Raw genomic sequence first — 22,652 nt, forward strand, 5'->3', positions numbered from 1 at the left:
TTTATGAATAAAAGAACAAATTTACACATTTGATTTTAAAAGACTTCTTTTTCTTCCCTCCTTTCCTTCTCCCCCTTGGCTTGAGGCTCTACTAATTAACCTAAGACTGAAGTCCCAGGCACAGTGGGCTGTGTTTGTACTTCAAGGACATTATGAGTTAACTTCAAGTTTTCTCCTAAAAGAATAGTTTTGTTCTCTCAAGGTCAGTGTTCTGAAAAAAAGTATTTTATCAAGCCAGCTTTCTCTAACTGCACATGCAAAATGGACGAGTTTTGGAATTTCAAAAGAGTTTCATCTCAACCAGTTTTCTCTGGAGTCTAAAGAATATTGTGACCACATGGTGTTAAATTATTTTTTCCCTATTTATAGGGTTACAATTATAGGTTGACCAGGCTGCCAAAATTTTCCCTAGTGGGCTGTCAGATGGAATCAAAGAAGAAGCACTTCCCACGTTGAGTCAAACTAAACACTTGCCAGCAAAACCAAAGGCAAACCAAATCCTTGTCTGGCAAACAGAAGCCACAAACAAACAAAAAACCAGCCCAAGGCTCAAATTGGTTGCCAAGTCCCACTAAGCCCATGGCCTTAGTCTAAGCTGCTCCTTACAAACTGGATCTAAAAAATCCACCCCCCAAAAAGATAAATAAAATAAAAAATTCCCAAACGGCAACAGAAGGTTCCCCAAACGGACAAGGTTGAGGGTCCTCAGAGTGCACGCCGGGGGGCTTACCGAAGTGCTGGCAGAGGTGCTGCGACGTCCCAAACTCTACCTTGCTCCTTCCCCAAAATATCTTCTCAGAGCAGGAAGTCCGGACCCGTGTGGGCAGAAGGAGAGGGGGGTGTCCTCAAGGCAAAGGTGGCCTTGGCAGCTCCTAGGACAGCTTCTCTCCTGTCTTCCATCCCCGCCTCGGAGCTCCAACTACCGAGATGGCAGGCCGGGTATGATCAGGGCACAGCCCTACGGCAGGGGAGCCCTGGCGATCCGGCCTCCAGAGGAGTCCTCCAACCCTCTGCTCTCTAGAAGGAGGCTGGTGTGGAGAGAAACCTCAGAGCATCTGACCAAACACAGGGGCGCCTCAAGGCCACCTGCACACAGGTCGATCCTGGATGAGCCCCCAGAATTCTATTGCCAAAACTCGGCCTCTGTTCACCGGTGCCAAATAGAAATGCAGAGACAGAGTTTTGGGTGAAGCAGAAAAGAATAGCTTTTACTGCTTTGCCAGGCAAACGGGGCCACAGCGGGCTAATGCCCTCAAGACTGTGCGACCCACCGTGGAGGGGGTGATTAGCTCGCAGACAATTCTCGGATTGGTTGGCATCAAGGCGAAGTTTCAAGCTTTATCAACCTTCTGGTTTCAACCAGTCTAGGGTCTATGTTTTTGTGGTCAGCAGTTTTCATCTGGAGAGGGTCTGCTTTCTGTAAAAACAACTCAGGAACGTGTGTCAGGCCTTTATATCTTTCAGGGAACTGTGGGTATCATGATTCTGCTATGTGGCAGAATTATAGTCTAAATTGTTACCGGTTCCTCAGCCCAACAGCTATTCTTTGTTTCTCTACCTTCACATTTCCCAATCATTAACTCTTGAGTCAGCATTTTATCACAAAAGACAAGGACACAGGGGCTTATACACGGTTTCAATACTAACTGAAGTAAGTCAGACAAAGACAAATGTAATATATCACTGGATGTGGAATCTACAAATTGATACAAGCGATCTAATTTACAAAACAGAAACAGACTCAAAGCAAATTTATGGTTACCAAAGGGGAAAGGTGGCAGAAGGGATAAATGAGGAGGTTGGGACTAGCATATATACCCCAATATATATAAAATAGATGATAATCAACAAGGACCTTCTGTATAGCACAGGGAACTCTACTCAACACTCTTTAATAACCTATATGGGAAAGGAATCTGAAAAAGAACAGATATATGTCTATGTATAACTGAATCAAGTTGCCAAACACCTAAAAAAACACAACATTGTAAATCAACTGTACTCCAATAGAAAACAAAAGTTAAATTAAAAAAAAAAAAAAGAAATGCCTACAATGTTCCCCTCAGGCCTCAGTGACCTGGGCTAGTGTCACATTCCTGGAGCCTGAGCAGGCTTGGGTCCCAAGGCTGGACTGTCATGGGGCTGAGGGAGCTGGGGAGGATCTGCCAGCAAATGAAGCCCCCCTTGGACCTGTAGTGCCTGGTGCCCTCTGCACAGGACCACAATCTCTAGATCCAGGCGGGCCCTCCTACAGCTAAAACAAGCCCAGTGCACCCAAAGGGTGGTGGACTCTCAGGGCCGGAAGAGCTTTGAAAAGTCACCTGGTCTCCACATCTGCTGGGAAGGTTCCCACCTCCACCCTTCTTCCTTAGGGTTGCCCCACCTCTGGACAATAGCACCTTCAGCAAAGTGGTTTTCCAGGGTTGGGATTTGCCCTAGGGGTGAAAGGGTAAGGGGATGAAGTAATGAGACACAACCCTTCGGGTGTTTGTTCTGCCACATTCCACTCTAATTTACAACCCAGGAACATACCGTTTAAAAAAAAAAAAAGATTCTCAACATCACTAATTATTAGAGCAATGGAAATCAAAGCTACAAAGAGGTATCACCTTTCACCAGTCAGAATGGCCATCATCAAGAAGTCTACAAACAACAGCAGTTGGAGAGGGTGTGGAGAAAAGGGAACCCTCCTAAGCTGCTGGTGGGAGTGGAAACTGGTAACAGCCACTATGGAGTACAGTATGGAAGTTTCTTTAAAAACTAAAAATAGAGCTACCGGATGATCCAGCAATCCCAGTGCTGGGCAAATATCCAGAGAAAACCATAATTCAAAAAGACCCACGCACCACAATGTTCACTGCAGCACTCTTTACAATAGCCAAAACACTAGCAACCAAACTGTCCATGGACAGATGAATGAATAAGATGTGGTACATACAGACAATGGAACATTACTCAGCCATTAAAAAGAATGAAATAATGCCATTTGCAGCAACACGGATGGACCTAGAGATGATCATACTAACTGAAGTAAGTCACACAGGGAAAGACAAACATCACATGATGTCACCTAGAGGTGGAATCCAAAAGTCGATACAAATGAACTTAGTTACAAAACAGAAACAGGCTCACAGACTTAGAAAACAAACTTACGGTTACAAGGGAAAGGTGGGGAAAGGGATAAATGAGGAGGTTGGGATTAGCATATACACCCCAATATATATAAAATAACAAGGACCTACAGTATAGCACAGGGAACTCTACTCAACTCTGTAATAACCTATATGGGAAAATAATCCAAAAAAGAATAGATATACGTCTATGTATAACTGAATCAAGTTGTTGAATACCTAAAACAAACACAACATTGTAAATCAACTGTAGTCCAATATAAAGTAAAAATTAAATTAAAAAAAAGGAAGAAGAAATGCCTACTATATTCCTCTCTGGCCTCGGTGACCTGGGCTGGTGTCACATCAGTGGAGCCTGAGCCAGCTTTGCTCTCATGGCTGGACTGTCCTGGGGCTGAGGGAGCTGGGGAGGATGTACCAGCAAATTAGCCCCCCTTGGACCTGTAGTGTCTGGTCCCCTCTGCATGGGATCACAATTTCTAGATCGAGGCGGGTCCTCCTACAGCTAAACAAAGCCTAGTGCAACCAAAGAATGGTGGACCCTCAGGGCTGTAAGAGCTTTGAAAAGTCACCTGGTCTCCACGTGTTCTGGTGGTGGGCTTCCCACCTCCAGACTCCTTGCTTAGAGTCGCCCTGCCTCCGGACGACAGCACACTCAGCAAAGCAGTTTTGCAGGGGTTGGGATTTTACCCGGAGGTTGAAAGGTAAGGGGGAGGAAGTAATGAGACACAACCCCCTTGGGTATTTCTTCTGGCACATTCCACTGTAATTTACAATCCCCAAACACAACTTTTGACTTTCCAAGGCTTTGGTTGCCTGAGCATGCAAGCTGGGCATGAAGAAATCCTGCCGCCTTGGGGCCGTTTCCCGTAACAACAACTTTAAAACTGTTTCTCATGGGCACTTCATAGTAACAAGGCCTGTGGGACTGTAAATGACACCTGCCCTCCAGAAATGTCCTGGGGGAGGTAATCCAAAAAGAAGACTGTCACGAAGCCAATTTCAAGAGGTAACTGTCACTCACACTCTTTAAAAAAAAAAAGCACATGACAAGATGATCGACATCCCTAATTATTATACAAATGCGAGTCAAAGCTACAACGAGGTGTCACCTTGCATCAGAGTGGCCATCATCAAAAAGTCTACAAACAATAAATGCTAGAGAGCATGTGGAGAAAAGGGAACCCTCCTACGCTGTTGGCAGGAATGTAAATTTGTTCAGCCAATGGAGAACAGTATGGAGATTCCTCAAAAGCTGAAAATAGAGTTGCCGTATGATCCAGCAATTCCACTCCTAGGCATATATCCAGAGAAAACCATAATTTGAAAAATACAGGGACTTCCCTGGCAGTCCAGTGGGTGAGACTCTGCGCTTCCACAGCAGGCAGCGTGGGTTTGATCCCTGGTCAGGGAACTAGGATCCCGCATGCCACCTGGCATGCCCCCCCCCAAAAAAAACAGAAAAAAAAGATACATGCACCCCAATGCTCATTGTAGCTATTTACAATAGCTAAGACATGGAAGCAACCTAAATGACCATCTACCAATGAATGGATAAAGAAGATGTGGTACACAGAGACAATAGAATATTACTGAGCCATAAAAAAGAATGAAATAATGCCATTTGCAGCAACATGGATGGACCTAGAGATAATCATACTAAGTGAAGTAAGTCAGACAAAGACAAATATCACATGGTATCACTTATATGTGGAATCTTTAAAAAATGATATAAATGAACTAATTTACAAAACAAACAGACTTCAAAAATAAACTTATGGTTACCAAAGGGGAAAGGTGGAGAAAGGGATAAACGAGGAGGCTGGGATTACCATATACACCCTAATGTATATAAAACAGATAATCAACCAGGACCTACTGTATAACACAGGAATTCTGCTCAATACTCTGTAATAACCTTAAAGGAAAAAGAATTTGAAAAAGAATAGGTACAGGTGTATGTATAACCAAATCACTTTGCTGTATACCTGAAACTAACAGAACATTGTTAATCAACTATACACTGCTCCCATGTAAAGTAAGAATTAAAAGCAAAACAAAACCATGAGGACAGGGTTTAAATGCGCTTTACTCAGCACCGTGGCCGGTCCCTCGCTCAGCGGCTGGCACGCGGCAGTGGCTCAGTAACCCTTTGTGGAGCCCGTGGAGGGTGGGGGAGGCTGGGTCACTCACCATAAGCAGTAAAGGGCCAGGCCTCCCCTCTGACATGCTCCAGGTCACTACCGCTTGGAATGGGCCAGTGCAGGAGCTCCTCACTGTTCTTGAAGCCAAAACTTGGATTCTGGGCGTGGGGCCCCTTGTGTGGGTCTCTGTAGCTGCCTGAAGTGGCCTGGGAGGTGTCAGGCGCATCTAGAGGGAGGCAAGAGTGGGCCTTGCGGTCACCACACCGCCACAGCTGTCACCCGGCCACTGGGGTGAGGCTGGGGTCCAGGTTCCGTGATGGACGGATGCCGGCTCCTGTGTCAGAAGGCAGGCATGCAACCCAGGATCTCAGCCCTTGGCAGGGAGAGAGATGCTCCCGGACAGACATCAGCTCTCACCCTGGGGCCAGGCTGCTCCCTGCCCCGTGCCAGCCGCTCTTCCGCCTCAGCCTTGACGGCCACGAGACTCAGTGCTGGGAGGCTGGGAGGGGCAGGGAGACAGCACAGGCACTCACTCCTACAGACGGAGACAGAGCGGGCAGCGGCCGAGAGCTAGGAGGTGCCAAAGGCCACCGCGGATGGGCTGGGGAAGACACAGGACTGTGTCTCCTGCACACCCCTCCAGCTCACCGTCCTGTGCGCTGCCTGAGGGCTGGGGAAGGCCAGGCCGGCCCGCTCGCACCACACTCTCTGGCCCCCGCCCCGTGCCTGGCACAGAGAGCAGCCCCGGAATGCTGGCACAAGAGACACCCCCTCAACCCAGCCGTTCACCGTCCACTGGGTTCACCTGGATCCTCTCCTCCATTTGAGTCATTCCTGCCCTTCTGTCCTCTTAGGTCCCTGGCTCCTATTCTCACCCACAGCCCCACCTTCCACTCTGTTCTTCTGGAAGGACGCCACCTACATGAGATCCTCGCCTACATGGAGAGGCAGGTGCGGATTCACACACATGCACACTCAAGGCACAGCAACCAGGATCCGTGTTGGAGAGCGAGCAGGGCGTGACCATAGGGAGATGCCTGAAATCCTAAGAAGGAACCTCAGGCTTCCTGTTCCAACCACCCTGGACCAGGGGCCTCAGGACATTCCCAGGGACAGAGGCAGGCAGACAGGCCTGAGGTGGGGGCCGAGGGATTTGGTTCAGAAATGACACTCAAAGGCCGGCAGCTGCCAAGCTCTGTCTCAGGGGATCCTGGGGGGATCCCAGAGGGACCCGGGGGGCCCCCACGCAAGGTGCCACTCTCCTGTGGGCGTCCCAAGTCAGCCTGAAGGGCAGGGGACGGGGACGGGCCAGGGCCAAGCCCAAGCCCAGCACGTACAATCACCACTCCGACAGGCACTTCCTCCCAGGCCAGTTCACGGGGCTGGCATCCACGGGCAGCTGCCAGGCACCTGCTGCCGGAGAGAAAAGCCCCATCGCCCCGGCGTTCGTGGAGGGAGGCGCCAGCTCGGATTCCAGAAAGGCGTGCAAGTCGAAGCAGAGCCCCCTCCCCGGATGTGGGCTGACCGGCGGCGGTACGTCCTGCCCTCCCACCCCGCTGTCCTCCGGCCCGGCCTCTGTGGGGCTGAGCTTGCCTCCTGTCTTTGCTCTTGGAGCCGTGTCTCCTGGGGACCGTCTGTCTGCCACTCACCCTCTTGGGCTGCACTCCCTCTTCCTGGACAGCCAGGGACCAGGCTGCTTCTGCCTTCAAGGCAATGGGAGATGCTGCAAAGACGGAGAACGGGGAGGGCTTGACCAAGAGGACAGGCCGGCTCGACAGAGATAATTGGGCCTCCTGTATCCTGTATCAATCCATCACATTTATAGTCTTCTCTCCAGACAGGAGACAACGAGGAAATGACAAAAGCCAATAAGGCCAATAAATAAAGGGTAATGGAATAACCAGTACAGGCAGCCCATCCCCTGAGCCCCAGAGCCAGGAGCAGGGCCGAGCCCTCCCCTGTGTCTGTCTTGACTTCAGCCACACGCCCCAGGGGACAGGTAACACCGGTCAGCAGCCCCCATGGGGTTTTCAGCTGGAGCTCCAGCTGCTCAGGCCAAAAACCCTGGCATCATCCCTACCTCCTCTCTCTCACACACCCCACATCCAAACCAGCAGGAAATCCTGCCGGCTCTGCCTTCAGAATATATCCCAAGTCAGACCACTCCTCAACACCACCGTCGCCATGCTGGTCTGAGCCACCAACGCCTCTTACCTGGATTCTTACAAAGGCCTCCTGGTTGGTCCTTGGCCCAGACCGTTCTCAACACAGCAGCCAGTGGCGTCTATTAAAAGGCAAGTTGCACAGAACCCCCGAGTGGCCCCCATCACACTCAGAGAACAGCCTGAGCCCTCTGCAGCCCCCCAATGCACCCCGCTCCCCAGGGCCTGTCTGAGCCTGTCTACAACCCCGGCTCTTACTCCACTTCAGCCACACCAGCTCCTTGCTGGCTCCTGCCGAGGCCGTGCATGCCTCACCTGAGGGCTTCAGCAGTGGCTGTTCCCACATCTGTCACAGTCTTCTCCCAGAGAGTGCATGGCTCCCCTCTTTCCTCGGATGTCACTTTCGCAATGAGGCAACAATGACCATCGTACTTTCTATCTTCTCCAGCCCACTGTTTCTATACTTAGATCACATTCCGTGGGGTATAATTTACACGTAACAAATTCATCCTTTTTATTTTTAAGATCTTAACCCTTCTTTCTTTTTTTAATGTTTATTTATTTTTGCTGCGCTGGGTCTTAGCTGCAGCATGTGGGATCTAGTTCCCTGACCAGGGATCAAATCTGGCCCCCTTACATTGGGAGCTTGGGGTCTTAGCCACTGGACCACGAGGGAAGTCCCAAAATTCACTCTTTTTAACTGCGCAGTGTGGTGAGTTTTGACAAATGTATAAGCAGTAATAACCACCACCAAAATCAAGATATCAAATATTTCCATCACGTCCTCATGCTCCTTCGCATTCAACCCCTTTCCCAGCCCCAGTCCCTGGAAACCACTGAGGTGTTTTCTGTTCCTGTAGTTCTGCTTTTTTCTGGAGCATTCATTTGAATGGAATCATACTGCACATAGCCTTTGTGTCTGGCTGCTGTCACTTAGCATAATGCATTTGAACCTCATCCGTGTTGCTGCCTGTGTCGGTTTGTTCCTTTTCATTGCTGAGAGGTACTCCATTAAATGGAGGTACCATGGCTGGTTTTGCATTCAACAGTTGATGGACTGGACATTTGGGTTGTTTACAGTTTTTTGCCATCAGGAATAAAGCTGCCGCTATCAACATTGTGTACTTGTGTTTGTGTGATCATATGTTTTTATCTCTTGGGTAAATGCCTAGAAATTTAGTTTCAGGGGACAACTAATCAGTTTCATCTGATTAGTGTATGTTTAACTCTATAAGAAGTTGTCAAATGTTTTACAAAGTGGTTGTTCATCATCCATTCCTACCAGCAATGAGAGTTCCAGTTACTCCATATGCATGCCAACATTTGGAATTGTCAGTCTTTTTCTTTCCTTTAATTTTAGCCAATTGGGTGGGTGTATCCTATAATTTTAATCTGCATTTCCCTGATGACTAATGATGACAAATGATGTTGAGCATCTTTTCATGTGCTTATTAGCCATTCCTATATCCTCCTTGGTGAAATGTCTGCTATTGTTTTTAAGGAGCTCTAAAGACAGACTTTATATATATATATATATAAGTGACATATATATATATGTCACCATTTGAAGGAGCAAAACTCCCTGTGCAGTGTGACAACATTCCACCGCTCTGCATGGGCTTGCTGCACCATGTGGAGAAACTGACCTCACTGTTCTAGTCTCCCTTTTCTCATCTGTAAAATGGGCATGACAATACTTACCTCCTAAGGTAGTGTGAGGACTGTGTCAACTAAGACACATAAAGACTTTACAATAATCCCTAGTACACAGTAGCACTTAATAAATATCCAGCATGATAATGATGAGCATGATTACCAGCCCCCATGTGACTTGTTCATGCCAATCCAATTTCCCTCTTCCAGAGCCCTGTGTTTTCATCTGTAAATGGTTAGGGACAATCTCTAAGCCCCTTCCACAGTAACATTCACTGATTTCCTGAACTGCTCTCTGTTTACTGACACACCCCTCACAGGTCCCTTCCTCCACCCAGGGGCACCCCCGATAGCCACCCACCCCCCGGGACACTAGTTACACACACAATGCAGCAGAAAGCTCCCTGCAGCCCGTCCTTCCTGACACGCAGAATGGCCTTGGCCCCAGCTCCTCAGTCACCAAATGAGAGGGACCGTGAGAAGCTGGAAGGACCGGGGGGGGGACAGTGGAGACTGAGGAAGAGCTGGGAAGGGCAGATGGCGCCAGGCAAGACCAAGGAAGCTGGGAAGGTAGTGTGGCCTTTCTGGGACCCCATCCCCTGCCCCGCAGTGCCCCGCATGCCCTTCCCTCTCCCCACACCACCCTCTCCCTAGCTCAGCTCCACAGCTCAGGGTGGCGGGGGACCAGGCCCTCCGTCAGCCACACCCTCCCCCCACCTGACCTCTGGGGGAAGCTGGATCCCCAAGAGAGCCCCTCCCTGGGGGTGTGGGGCAGGGAGGACAGGAGTGTCGGGAAATCAGTCCACACAGACTTGGGGCTGTTACCAGGGCACCACAGGAAGTGGAAGGAGGTGAGAGAAGGGGGCTGGCCAGCAGGGCCCAGGCCGCTGGCAGGACAGGCCAGAGGTGGCGACTGGGGAGCTGAGGGACAGGGAGGCTGGGAGGGCAGAGGGCGTCACAGGGGCTGGGGGCCTGGGGGTTCTAGAAGCCCAGAGCAGGGAGACTAGGAGGCAGTGAGGGGCTGGAGTACAGAAGGCGTGAGGAAGACCAGAGGCCAGGGGCACGGCTGGGTCGGGGTGCTGAAGCTCTGGACTTCCCAGCCCCAGTCCTCCACTTCCACTAAGTGGGCTCTTTACGCGCACTGTCAGCTCCTTGATTATGGGCAGCCGGCCCAGCCCTCGCCACCCACCTGCTGCCAGGCCCCAGCTGCAGAGCCCCCCGTGCTGATTTCTCTGCTCCTGTGCCCCGGCTGAGGACCACCTGGCCCCATGTGTCTGCTTCCCGTCAGCCCCAGCTGCTGCGTGACCACCCTCCTCCTCCTGTAGAGACTCTGACGTCTGCAGGATAAATAAAAACGGAGCAGTGGGGCCACAGCCTGGCCAGCGGGCCTGACGGCAGCGGGACTCCCCAGGCGTGAGGAGGCCCCAGAGCCAAAGGAGTCCCTTTCCTCACTCACTCACTCCTGCTAAGTGATGTCAGCCTACACACGGGACCAGCTGGGGAAACCGAGGCATCTGTCCATTCTTCCTTTAGCAAACATGTGCTGAACATCTCCCAGATTCTGGAGTTAAAAAAATGAGCACAAACAGAGGAGGCCCATGCCATCCTGGGGAGACAGACATTAACCTCAAAATCCACAAACCAGGGCTCTTTAGAATTACAGAACAGTGAGGGTGTGGGGGACAAAGTACAACGAGTACGAATATCCAGGGGACGGCATCAGGGAAGACCTCTGATGAAGACATGGCATTTTTGTTGACTGAGGTGGGTGTTGCCAGGCAGAGAGAGGGAAGGGCCGCAGCCTGGTCCAGAAGGGAAAGATGGCCCACGTGGCTGGCATGGGAGTGAGGGGGAGCCAGGAGCAGAGTGTGGACGTGACCCAGGGGCACACAAAGAGGTACCTTGCTGTACATGCTTTCTATTATTTGCAGGGAGGGGCACGGTTGCCAGCTGGGTTTGTACTTTAGAAAGATCCCACCTCTTGCTCTGAGGGAAAGATCTGTGGGGCATAAGAATAGATGAGGGGAAACAGGTCAGGTGGTCTGTGTAGGGAGAGATGATGGGGCTTGGACTAGGATGGGGACAGTGGAGGGTGAGAAACTTGGGAGCAATTTTGGATGCAAAACTGGGGGACAGAGCACCCAAGAGTGGGTGGAGGCGTCTCTGGTCTCTGACTAGGACAAGGAAGGTGCCACGAGAGGCAAGAGGCCTCCTCAAGGCCACCTCCTGGGCTGGCCCTCAGGCCTCCTACATGTGGCCCAAAGAGTACTTGGCAAGCAGGACAGATGATTCATTGGGGACCTATTCTATTTAAGAATTAATTCTCCACTATGGAAAAGAGTATGAAGGCTCCTTTAAAAACTAAAATTACAGCTACCATATGATCCAGTAATCCCACTCCTGGGCATATATCCAGAGAAAACTCTAATTTGAAAAGATACATGCACCCCAATGTTCAATGCAACACTATTCAAAATAGCCAAGATATGGAAGCAACCTAAATGCCCATCAACAGATGAATGGATAAAGAAGATGTGGTACATACAATGGAATATTACTCGGCCATAAAAAAGAACAAAATAATGCCATTTGCAGTAACATGGATGCAACTAGAGATTATCATACTAAGTTAAGTCAGAGAAAAATACCATATGATCTCACTTATATGTGGAAGCTAAAATATGACACAAATGAACCTATGAAACAGAAACAGAATCACGGACATAGAGAATAGACTTGTGGTTGCCAAGGGGGAGGGGGTTGGGGGAGGGATGTAGTGGGAGGTTGGGGTTAGCAGACGTAAGCTATTATATATAGAATGGATAAACAACAAGGTCTACTGTATAGCACAGAGAAGTATATTCAATATCCTATGATAAACCATAATGGAGGGCTTCCCTGGTGGCGCAGTGGTTAAGAATCCGTCTGCCAATGCAGGGGACACGGGTTCGAGCCCTAGTCCGGGAAGATCCCACATGCCGCGGAGCAACTAAGCCCGTGTGCCACAACTACTGAGCCTGCGCTCTAGAGCCTGCGAGCCACAACTACTGAGCCCATGTGCTACAACTACTGAAGCCCACGCACCTAGAGCCCATGCTCTGCAACAAGAGAAGCCACCGCAATGAGAAGCCCGTGCACCACAACAAAGAGTAGCCCCCACTCGCCGCAACTAGAGAAAGCCCGTGTGCAGCAACGAAGACCCAAGGCAGTCAAAAATAAATAAATTAATTAATTTTAAAAAAACCATAATGGAAAATATAAAAAAAATGTATATATATGTGTAACTGAATCACTGTGCCGTACAGCAGAAATACAACATTGTAAATCAACTATACTTCAATTTAAAAAAAATAAAACAACAACAAAAAAAGTGAAGTGCTGTGTCTACAACTTACTTTTTTTAGACAATGATTTACTTTTAAATGGTTCAAGAAAAGAACACCAATGAGACACAATATTGAGGGAGGGCATTCATTGCACTTTCAACTTTTCTGAAAGCTTGAAATTATTCAAAATAAAATTGGAGGGGGGGCGGATTAAACTCCCTAGGCTACTCTGACGTGAGCCAAACATGAGGCGCACTGGACAAGATGACCCTCCTGTCCTATCTAGCCTGAGAGCCTGCTGACTGAGGCTCTGTGTTCGGGTGGGGTCCCAACAGTGTGGCATTAGGCCACATTGACCCCTAGAGTGCCATGCACTCAGAGTGCTGTGCACTCAGAGGGGACCAGCCCTTGGCCGAATTGTCAAGTTCAAGAACATGGAAGAGAAGCCCATCCAAGCACCCCATCTCCCCTGCCCCAAATTATACAGAGTGCAGTGCATCCCACTCGGCCCTCTGATGACCTGAGGGTTGGTCCCTGAAGGTGAGGCTGGACTGGAAAAACAGCACTGGATCCCGTGATAGACCATCTCCATGATGACACCCAGAAAAGCAGGCCAGACGAAGAAGCTGGGCATGGGCGTGGGCAAGAGCAGGGGTTCCATGGTCGATGTGAGGCCACCCCTGACCAGCTCCACCAGAATGAATTAGAGGCTCAAGGAGGAGAGTGAGGGCCCAGAAAGGGGAAGGGCACACAGGGTGGACGTGGTAGGGAGTTAGCAGGGAACAGAGCAGCGGACCCTGGGGTCAGGGACAGGCCGCTGACGGGAAATTGGGGATACGTCATGTTAACGCCAATGACATTTATGGACTCACGATCAAGGCAGGGAACACAGACGACATGGTAATACTCACAGTCACTCCAAGAGCAGGGCTGCAGGCTGAGCCCAGCTCTGCAAGAAGCCATTCATTCCCTTGAGATCAGACTCTGTATCTCCTGCTGGGCTCTATTCTAAGTCCTGAAGGAGGGACGGAGGTTTTCAGTCGTTTGAAGATGGAGTCACAAGTGCAGAAACACTAGCAGGTAGTTAAGGGGCTAGCACACCCATCCTACCTTTGCCACTTGTGTAAGGTCCCCCTTTGCTGCATACGATATAGGCGAAATAGTCTCAATCCACAGACCAAAGAGCCTGAAGTCTCGAAATAAAGATGTTACTGCAGGTGGAGAGAGATTAGGGAGTGAGTCCCTCGCCCCCAGAGGGGGGTCCCAGCAGCAGAGCCTGGGTCCTTCTCCCTCGGCAGCCTCCCTCAGACCAGGGGCTCCCTGAGCATAAACAGAGTGGAAGGCAGAGTCCCAGGTGCAGCCTGAGACCGCGGCAGGACCCGGAGAGGGCCCGGCTGGATGGTGATTGGCTCAGGTCAGTAACGAGGTGCTTCTTTGACCAGAGGGACACACCTGATGCTGGGGGGAGGTCTAGGGCTCTGCTGCGTCTGAGTCCAAGTACTCAACAGTCCCACGGGGGAGGCGGAAGTGATCTGATCCAGAGGAAAGTCCTGAGCTCTACCCAGTGTTTACATTTCAAAGTTTGTTTTGGAGGGACTCTTAGTGGAAGTGTTGAGACAATTCAAGCATCACTTGTTGTATATCAACAAAACTTTTACATATAATAATGAGGATTGGGAGACGCATTTTTTTTTATTATAAGTAGTTACCTCTTTTTCACAATGACCAGGTAGCGTTTTTCATAGGAACTAAAAATGTGTTAAGACACTTTAATTTACTGATCTAAAAATCAAGACTTTCTACCATCGAGGTGGAGGCACAGGAGTGAGAACAGCATGGGAATAACCCCAAGGCTGCTGGATACTGAGGTCAGAGGAGAACGTAGTGACAGGCTCGGGGGACAGTGGACGGGGACTCACCTCTGGAGATGGGCGGTAGGACCTCTCCCACAGAGCCGCCCTCGGGCTCCTGGAAAAACACCCAGACCCCACTGTCACCTCTTCAAGGAGGAGAAAAAGTAACAGATTTTTTTGGTCACAGTGACATTTTGGCTCTTTCTCCTTGAGAAGAAGAAGACTGGCACAAGCTTATGGGGAACAGTGGGATAAAACAGGCCGGTATTAACCGGGCTGAAGTGTTCTGACCCCCCAACTTCTTTCTTGTTTACCCAAATAAAGCGGAACAAGATCAACCATTCTCATCTTACCTTTATCTTAGCACCTTGGCATTTCTGTTAGAGACAAACACAAAAGCACCACAAAAACTGTTCTGGTAACACCACTTGGAAAGACAGTACTGACAGGACACAGTCAGACAAGTTCCTGTGCTCTATTTGAAGATATATTACTGCCTGCACTTATGACAGCCCATGAAAGGATTCCAAACCCAAATCTAGAGATCTGGTCAGAAAACAGCCACTGTTTCCCCCAGAGGTAACTGTCTTTGGGTCTTTGGGCCAACCAGGTAGACAGGCAGGCACAAAGGCGAGCAAGCCATGAGCTGGTGAATCTGTGGGCACAGACCCTTCTAAGGTTCCTCAATCTCTAGAACAAAAAGCCCATCTGGAAAGCAGGGAACACATCGATTTGGCACCAGCCAGGCACTAGAAGAACTGCATTTCTGAAGGCCAGCAGGGACTCAGATAAACCCCCGGAAGCACTGTCCTCTAACGTTCAAATACCTGTGACTGTTTCTTCCCAAAGAACAAGGAGAGTTCAAGTCAGAAGACATTCAAGTCCCTATGGCTCGACTGCAGACAAGAAACCAGACCCCTCTTACCAAGCAAGCCCCAGGATCACAGACACCCACGGACGTATGTCCTTGAGCCTCTGTGTCAGGGAAGATTTTAACGTACCCCATGTTATATGCCTCATTCCTTGTGGATTACTTCTTTGGGAAGATGAACCTTGGGCGAAATACTTCAGCTCTCTAAGCCTCAATTTCCTCATGGGTAAAATGAGGATAGTGGTGTTTCCCTCAGAGGGTAGCTGTAGGATAATACGTGGAAAGCACTTAGCTTAGCATACAGAACACCCTAAGTGAGCAGAAAATGTAGTTGTTGAGTGCTTCTACATAACAGAAGAGGAGGAACAGCAGGTCCATGAGAGGAGGAACAAGAAACAAATATATGATACACATGGTCAGGACAATGCATAGGGGATCTCCAAAAGCCATCTCTAAGACCAGCTCAAGTCTCAGGGAAAGAACACGTACAATCTTGGGTTCCAAGAAGGCTGAGCAGATACATCAAAGACACTGTACGATTTGGAGGCAGAAAATATAACGCCTTCACATACAATACATCCAGAGGGAGACGCACACAGCGTCATCCCGCAGACACAGCCCTCCTGTTAACTTGACACAAGACCAGCCCGTGATCTGCAGGCGTTAACAGTTTCCTTAGTTTCCCACGTCAAATAAAGTACCAACCAAAACATCTGACATCTTTTGGGGAGCAATTTAGTCTGAAATTTAGGATTCCATCATTTTAAAACAAAGCCACTAAAATACAGTATCTGAAGAGGCCGCACCTGCTTCATTACAGATGACATCACGCTTCTGAGACGTGAACTACGAGGACTTTCTCTCCAGGACTCCTGACTGCTCCTGAGCTTTCAGTTCTTCCAGCTTCTTCTTGTAGCGAGTCATGAACTCCTCATCAGGTTCAATGCCTGCGTTCTGCAAATTTTCCATGACCTTTTCCAGTCTGAGTACCGATCGGGCTCCCTCAATCTTTCTTGTGCTCAGGTACAGAGTGAACTCCCTGAAATCCAGGAGCTTACAGGTGTCCACCGAGCAGATGTTCTTGATGTCACTAGTCCTATCCAGATGAGGGAAAAACACCAGTCCTGACAACTTCTCCAGCTCCTGCAGGCTCACCTGGAACTCACTTAATTGGGGCTGGAAGCCAATGGCCTTGTTGGGCACCACGAAGGCCCCTAGTGCCAGGGGCTCAGCAGACCTCGGGTTTCTGCGCGCCAGGATCACCTTGTAGAGGTGGGAGGGCACCGCAACATTGTCCTCGCCGATCACCTAAAAGCAAAGCAGCCATATTTGCGATGCTAATTTGCACTAGCAGGTCCCAAAGTTTTCCTGAAAAGCTTTAAGATGCATTTCTGAAAATGTACTTACAAACTACCCCACCCCACCCCCAATGGATTTAAATTCAGCTGCCAAAGGTAATAATAACCAAGACACAGACTCACAGAGAAGATGAGCATTTAACAGGTAGATTCTGATTGTCTTTAAAGCAATGCCACCCCAAAGAGCAGGGGTCCCATTCTCTGCCCCGTCTGTAGGACAAAGGGGTGTCAGGAGTGAGTCCTGGGTTTTTTAATGGACATGAAAAGGTGTCACCTTCTCTCTGTCTCATAATCAGAACTTCTGGTGCTCCTAACATTCAAAGGTCAAAATGGCCAGCTTGGGGAACTCCCAGCTCTAGAAATAAAAATATGGCCTTAGTTTACCAAATTCACTAGGGAGCTAAACAAACAGCCTTTCAAGAAACACCCAGACACTCCACATCAGTATTATCATCTCCAGTATCACCTAGACTGTGGCTCATTTTTTAAATTACATTAGGTAAATGTAAATGCTGTTTGCTCAGAGTTCTGCACACTCTTGGGTCTGCTATCAAACACAGAACCCCTGAATGTGTCATCAAATCAGACACTTTGGAAAGGTATCCACACAACGAAAAAGCCAGAGCCAGGGTCAGGCCTGAAAACAACTTGGCTGCCTGTGGAGGCTGGCTGTAATAATGAAATAACACTGTTATGAAACCTTTTCAAATTTCCTTCCAATTGGCTTAGAAGCCATTATCTGCTTTCTGAAAAAGAAAAAAATGAACGTCCATTTCCTTAATGGTCTCCAATAAAATGACACAATCCAGCTACAATATGCTCGGGGTACTACTGCTCCTCCCGGGCCAGTCCTTCTTTGGCAAGAGGCCTCCCTTCCAGGCCAAGCCCGCTTGCTGTAGGAGGCCCCGCTGGGAGCCCAGATAAGGCAGAGGGATGAGAGCTACAGAGGATTCTTTTCTGCTTTTCCCAAGCTCCTACCCACACGGCGCACAGCCTAACAACTCCGAGGCCATCTGCTGCCTAACACGCAGGGAAGTCCCACAGCCAAGGCCAACTGCAGGGCTGCAGGGAAGACCCATCATTCCACAGGAATGATCTCTGTAACTGTCTTGGAAGTTAGTGAAAGTGGTTGGTCAGGGTGCAGTTTAGAGTAAGGTTTATGAAACTACACAACCTACAGACACAAAATCCCCCGCTGCCGCCCAAGAAGTCATTTATGCATGCTCTTCAAGACCAAAAAACACACTGAAGGTGAGCTCGATGGAGTACACAACTAGCCCACAGATCACCAAGAGATGTTAACTCAACACGGCAACTCAGAGGTCCTGTGCCCAGCACTGCTGGAAATACAGAAAGGAATAATCTTGAAAGTAAATGCCGCTGGCACTGCTCTCAAGAAGCTTCCCATCCAGGAGAGGAGTCAACACCCACAGCCTTCACTGCAGGCAGAATGTGGTGAGACGCTGATACGGAGCATCAGCAGCAGTGCTGAGGGGGTGGGTGCAGGGGAAGTCAGGGACCGGAACTGACGGTGTGGCTGCACCTGAGCCATAGTTTACAAGGCGGGGTGGGGGGGGGAGGAGGGCGGTTAAATGGGCTTCAGGTGGTCCAGGCACTAACTAACTAGCTGGGGAGCCAACAGTTAAGCAAATCCTTGGTGCCCCCTGGTGGACATCCTCCATCACGGCAGCACAGATCTCAGACTCCAACTGTCAGGAGACCAGTCACTTGATTATTTTCTCTCCTCATGGACTCTGTCTACAAATGACAATTCTCAAAAATAATTAATTGGTTAGGCCATGTGCTGCCAACCAGAGCTTCTAACCAGGTTTATTAAATTCCAGCCAAAAGTAAAGAAGCTTGACATATGAAGATTCATGGCTTTACCTCATGGAAATGTACCATTTCTATTAGATTTTCAAAAACTCTCACATAGCTAGAGAACCTCTAATATTACTTTCGAGAAACCTCACGGACACAGAAATTCCTAGTACGAACCACAAAGTGTGACTCTTCCACCCATGACGGTCTCAGAATATTTCAACAAAGGGCGCGTAAAACACTATTATTCCCAGAAATAAAGAGAATAATGGAAACCTTAGCCACTATCTTCTTTGGTTCAGTCTGCTTTGTTCTCAGGAAGTAAACATCTTTAATCTGCCTAATATAGGAACCAGTCCTATTTGGAAACTCAGAACCCTCATCGTTTCTTCCTTGAATTTAAAACTTAAAAAAAAAATCCTGAAATATTTTAAAGCTATCTTCTTCTCTGTAAACAACTCAACCTACATAATAAATCCTTCCCACTTTCAGGAAAATTAGAAGACTTTCAGAAAATGTTTCTAGAAACTAGGGTACTGAAGCAGAATGGTTCAGCAGATTGAAACCCCACAGACCTGAGGCTTTGCACGAAGTTACAAGTCACAGCCACTGGTATCTTCTTTTTTCATTCATAAAATGGGTAATAACAATCCCCAAGCAGTCTATCTCATAGAATAGTTCTGAAGATATAAAGACACGTTAAAAAAAAAAAAAAGATTTTGAAACCTGCAAGGCCTATGTAAAAAAGCTGTTTTTGTAGTGGATATCATTCAAAAGACAGAAATGCAATTGCATTGGTACAAAAGATGGTTCTGCAGAGGGACAGTAGGGAAACATGGGATCAAGCAAAATTAGACCAGTTCAAGGTGGACAATAGGGTTTCAGGAGAAGAAAACAGGTTGGACCCAAATGATGCCCTAAACAAAGGACTCGAGGGCTTAACGTGAACCAAGTCTTTAGTATCAGTAAATCAGCAATAATCCTTTTCATATAACATTTAGGTATAAAAATACAAAGGAAATCCTTGCTGCTGTTAAATTACCAAACAGCACTCAACAACTCTTGTCAAGGCTGTAACAAAAGCTGGGAATCACTAGAAAATACAACATATATAACAATCATAAAGCTGGCACTTGCTCGCGACCTGAAATTAGTTTCCGTACGTGCTGGCCTGCGCTCGTTCCCTCCTATCCAAGAGACAGAGATGACAATTTGCTCCCCCATCCCACCCCCAACTCCACACACACAGAGCTGGGCCTTCATGCTGACTCAGTGCCAGCAGAGACTGGCCGCAAACGGCACCCAGGCTAAGCCTGCCCTCTGTCATGTCATATCTGCAGCAACTGTGCCTTAAGTGAAATAGCAAGCAGCATCGTGAGGAAAGAATATGTACCTGCAAGACTCAGACAGATGTGATGTATCTGGTTACGTTCCCCTGGTAAGACAAAAAAAAAAAAGAAATCCCAAAAATAAAACTGTTGGACACATCAAGAGATGAAGCCCTTAAAATAAGGGTCATGCCAATCAAGTGAAAGAAAGAGACCATGACAGTGTGATCAACAGGGAATCTCTACCTGAGAGGCTGGAGGAACAAAAAGGGAGGGAGTCACAGGGGTGGGGAGTCAACAGGGGTGTGGCAGCCCCGTGTGCTACCGGTAAAGCCTCTGCGGGAGCTCAAACCCTGGGAGACGGTGCTTCTCACACTAGGCACCTGTCCTGTGTAGGGGTGGGAGATGCCAAGCCAGTGAAACAAGCACAACTTCCCAGACTCTCAATTCTACTGAGCAATTTAGGATGGGGGTGAGGAAATATTTAACACATAAAAGAATTTATTTCAATTAAAACTAATAGATATGGAAATGAAGATTGCATAACGATAAAAGAGGAGATTTCAAAAAAAAATTCCTGATCACTATAGCTGATACCTCAAGATCCCTGGAAGCATATTTTCGATTTCCTCCCCCTCCAGGAGTTGTAGAAGTTTGGAAAATAATGCTGTAGAAGGAAAACAGACTGATAAGTACTTCTAACATCACCACCACCACCACTACAGGGTTGTCAAATCTGAAGCTCACTTTCTTGCCAGGTCAATTATAATGTTCAGGCCAGGATCTTCAGGTATGTTTCACTTGTCTTGATTCAATCTTTTCTAGAAATAGGCACATGGATGACCTAAGCTATAATAAAGGGGGTGATTCTGATTAGAGCTGTCAGATGACTCACTGATAAAATCACTGCTACCAATCTTCCCTCAGGCTCACATTCACTCAAGTCCTATGATGCTGTGATTCCTTCCTACATATTCTAGCAGACGTTTCTGCCTGGCTATACGGAATCCTCCTCTTGGCCCATTTTCTGTTCTTATTTTTGCAGGCTAGTAAATATCACTTGTAACTGCTCTCCATCCACATCATTTTTTACCTCCTGGCCTTAAGCTTCTATATATGAAGAGCACAGCAATCCCTTCACTGTCGACTTTTGAGAGCTTAAAGAACAATGCTACGAATGACTGGCAATTCTCATACAAGTAGAGAAACCCACCTTTGGATTTCCCCCTTGACAATTACTAGCAATGTGACTTGGACATGACCCCTCAAAACCTCAATTTCCCTGCCTATAAAAGAAGATAACCACTGCTTGTTTGTAAGAGCTGTTTGTGAGGACTGACTGGGATGGCGTGAACAAAGCTACCTACATACTGGGTGGTATATATGGCCCTCGATAAATACCAGCTCATCTGCTTCACTTCCTCCAAAGTATACACATATATGCTTCATTACCTAGACAGAAAAGTAAATTAATATCTCGCTTTTATTAGCTACATCCTCCTAAAATAAGGTTCGGAGTATAGTTGTAAACAAGAAGTAAATACTAAATGGATGGATTTAAGAAAACAAAACATGAATTGCCACACATAATTGCAAGATATTCTCCGGGAAACAGGAATTCATGATTCAAATACATATTAATTCCTTGAGAGGAAGAGACCCACCTCGAGGGCTGGGCAATGCTGTGTCCCCTTTCTCAGCATCACTAAAGGACATGGTTTTATCCACAATGATTTTGTTATGAATTGCTAGAAAATAACCTGAATTTTTAGCTGGGCATTCAAGGTTTCTACCACCTGGTGCAAACCTTCCCTTTTATTATTATTTTTTTTCAAAACAACTTTTTATTGAAGTATAGTTGATTTATAATGTTATATTGTATTAGTTTCAGATTTATGGCAAAGTCATTTAGTTTTATACATACACACACATATATATTCTTTTTCAGATTCTTTTCCATTATAGTCATTACAAGATATTTAATATAGTTCCCTATGCCATACAGTAGGTCCTTGTTGTTTATTCTTTCCTTTTATTTTCGTCTTCTTCCTTATACAAGTGCTCTAATCCAACTGTCTGAGGGACTTACCATTTCTCGGCATACAACCTACCTTTTCCTACCCCTTCCCTTTGCCTAGCTTTGCCTCCCATGTCCATTTTCCTTAACCAAATTCACCCAAGTTTATACGTGTATATATTTGTACGCATACATATAATATTTTTGGCCCAACTAAATTCCTAAAATGGTGAGCTCTGAGACAGTGTTTCCAATTTAATTTACTAAAGTATCCTATTTTGCTTTCATGCTAATAAATATACTAAAGATTTTTAAATTTAAAATTCCACCTGAAATCAAGTTTGATGCCAAATCTAACAAAAGCTATAATAGAAATTGTTAGTGAAAAATATAAATATGTATATAAAAGTAGATGACACTTTGATATGATTCCAAGAAAGATGAAAAACTACATACCCATTGAGGGATATAGATTCCTATCAACATTCAACTTTATGTACACATACATAACACACAGAGTTATCTGCTTCCTTTATGACCAGCGTCTACAAATCTCCTCAAAAAGCACTGGAAGGACTTCCCTGGTGGCGCAGTGGTTGAGAATCCGCCTGCCAATGCAGGGGACATGGGTTTGAGCCCTGGTCTGGGAAGATCCCACGTGCCGCGGAGCAACTAAGCCCATGTGCCACAACTACTGAGCCTGCGCTCTAGAGCCTGCGAGCCACAACTACTGAGCCCGCGTACCACAACTACTGAAGCCCACACGCCTAGAGCCCATGCTCCGCAAGAGAAGCCACCGCAATGAGAAGCACGTGTGCAACAAAGAGTAGCCCCCGTTCACCGCAGCTAGAGAAAAGCCTGTGCACAGCAACGAAGACCCAATGCAGCCAAAAATAAATAAATAAAATTAAATTTTTAAAAAGCATAGGAATATCGAAGATGGAGAAAAAAGGCCTTCCCAACAGTGTGCCACTAAAGGCAATAGAAT

General features: G+C 47.5%; 1 protein-coding gene across 8 annotated transcripts in view; it reads right to left on the minus strand.

Annotated features, from left to right (window-relative positions):
- EXOG (exo/endonuclease G) overlaps positions 1-22,652 on the minus strand; it is a 63,149-nt gene that overhangs the window by 26,401 nt on the left and 14,096 nt on the right. For 2 of the 8 annotated variants that reach the window (XR_009566022.1, XR_009566020.1), the window contains exons 6-8: positions 14,336-16,448; positions 13,527-13,627; positions 13,328-13,431 (exon numbers count right to left, since the gene is read on the minus strand). Coding sequence is in view for 2 of the 8 variants with exons in the window: in XM_060308801.1 (XP_060164784.1) it covers positions 15,987-16,448 (462 nt within the window). In the remaining 6 variants the exon portion in view is untranslated. Of the gene's footprint in view, positions 1-5,324; positions 5,502-7,127; positions 7,560-13,327; positions 13,432-13,526; positions 13,628-14,012; positions 16,449-22,652 lie in introns of those variants that run through there. The other 6 variants (XR_009566021.1, XR_009566024.1, XR_009566023.1 and 3 more) reach the window with 6 other exon arrangements.

The sequence above is a fragment of the Globicephala melas genome, chromosome 11 (genome assembly GCF_963455315.2).
Source record: "Globicephala melas chromosome 11, mGloMel1.2, whole genome shotgun sequence".
Classification (NCBI taxonomy): domain Eukaryota; kingdom Metazoa; phylum Chordata; class Mammalia; order Artiodactyla; family Delphinidae; genus Globicephala; species Globicephala melas.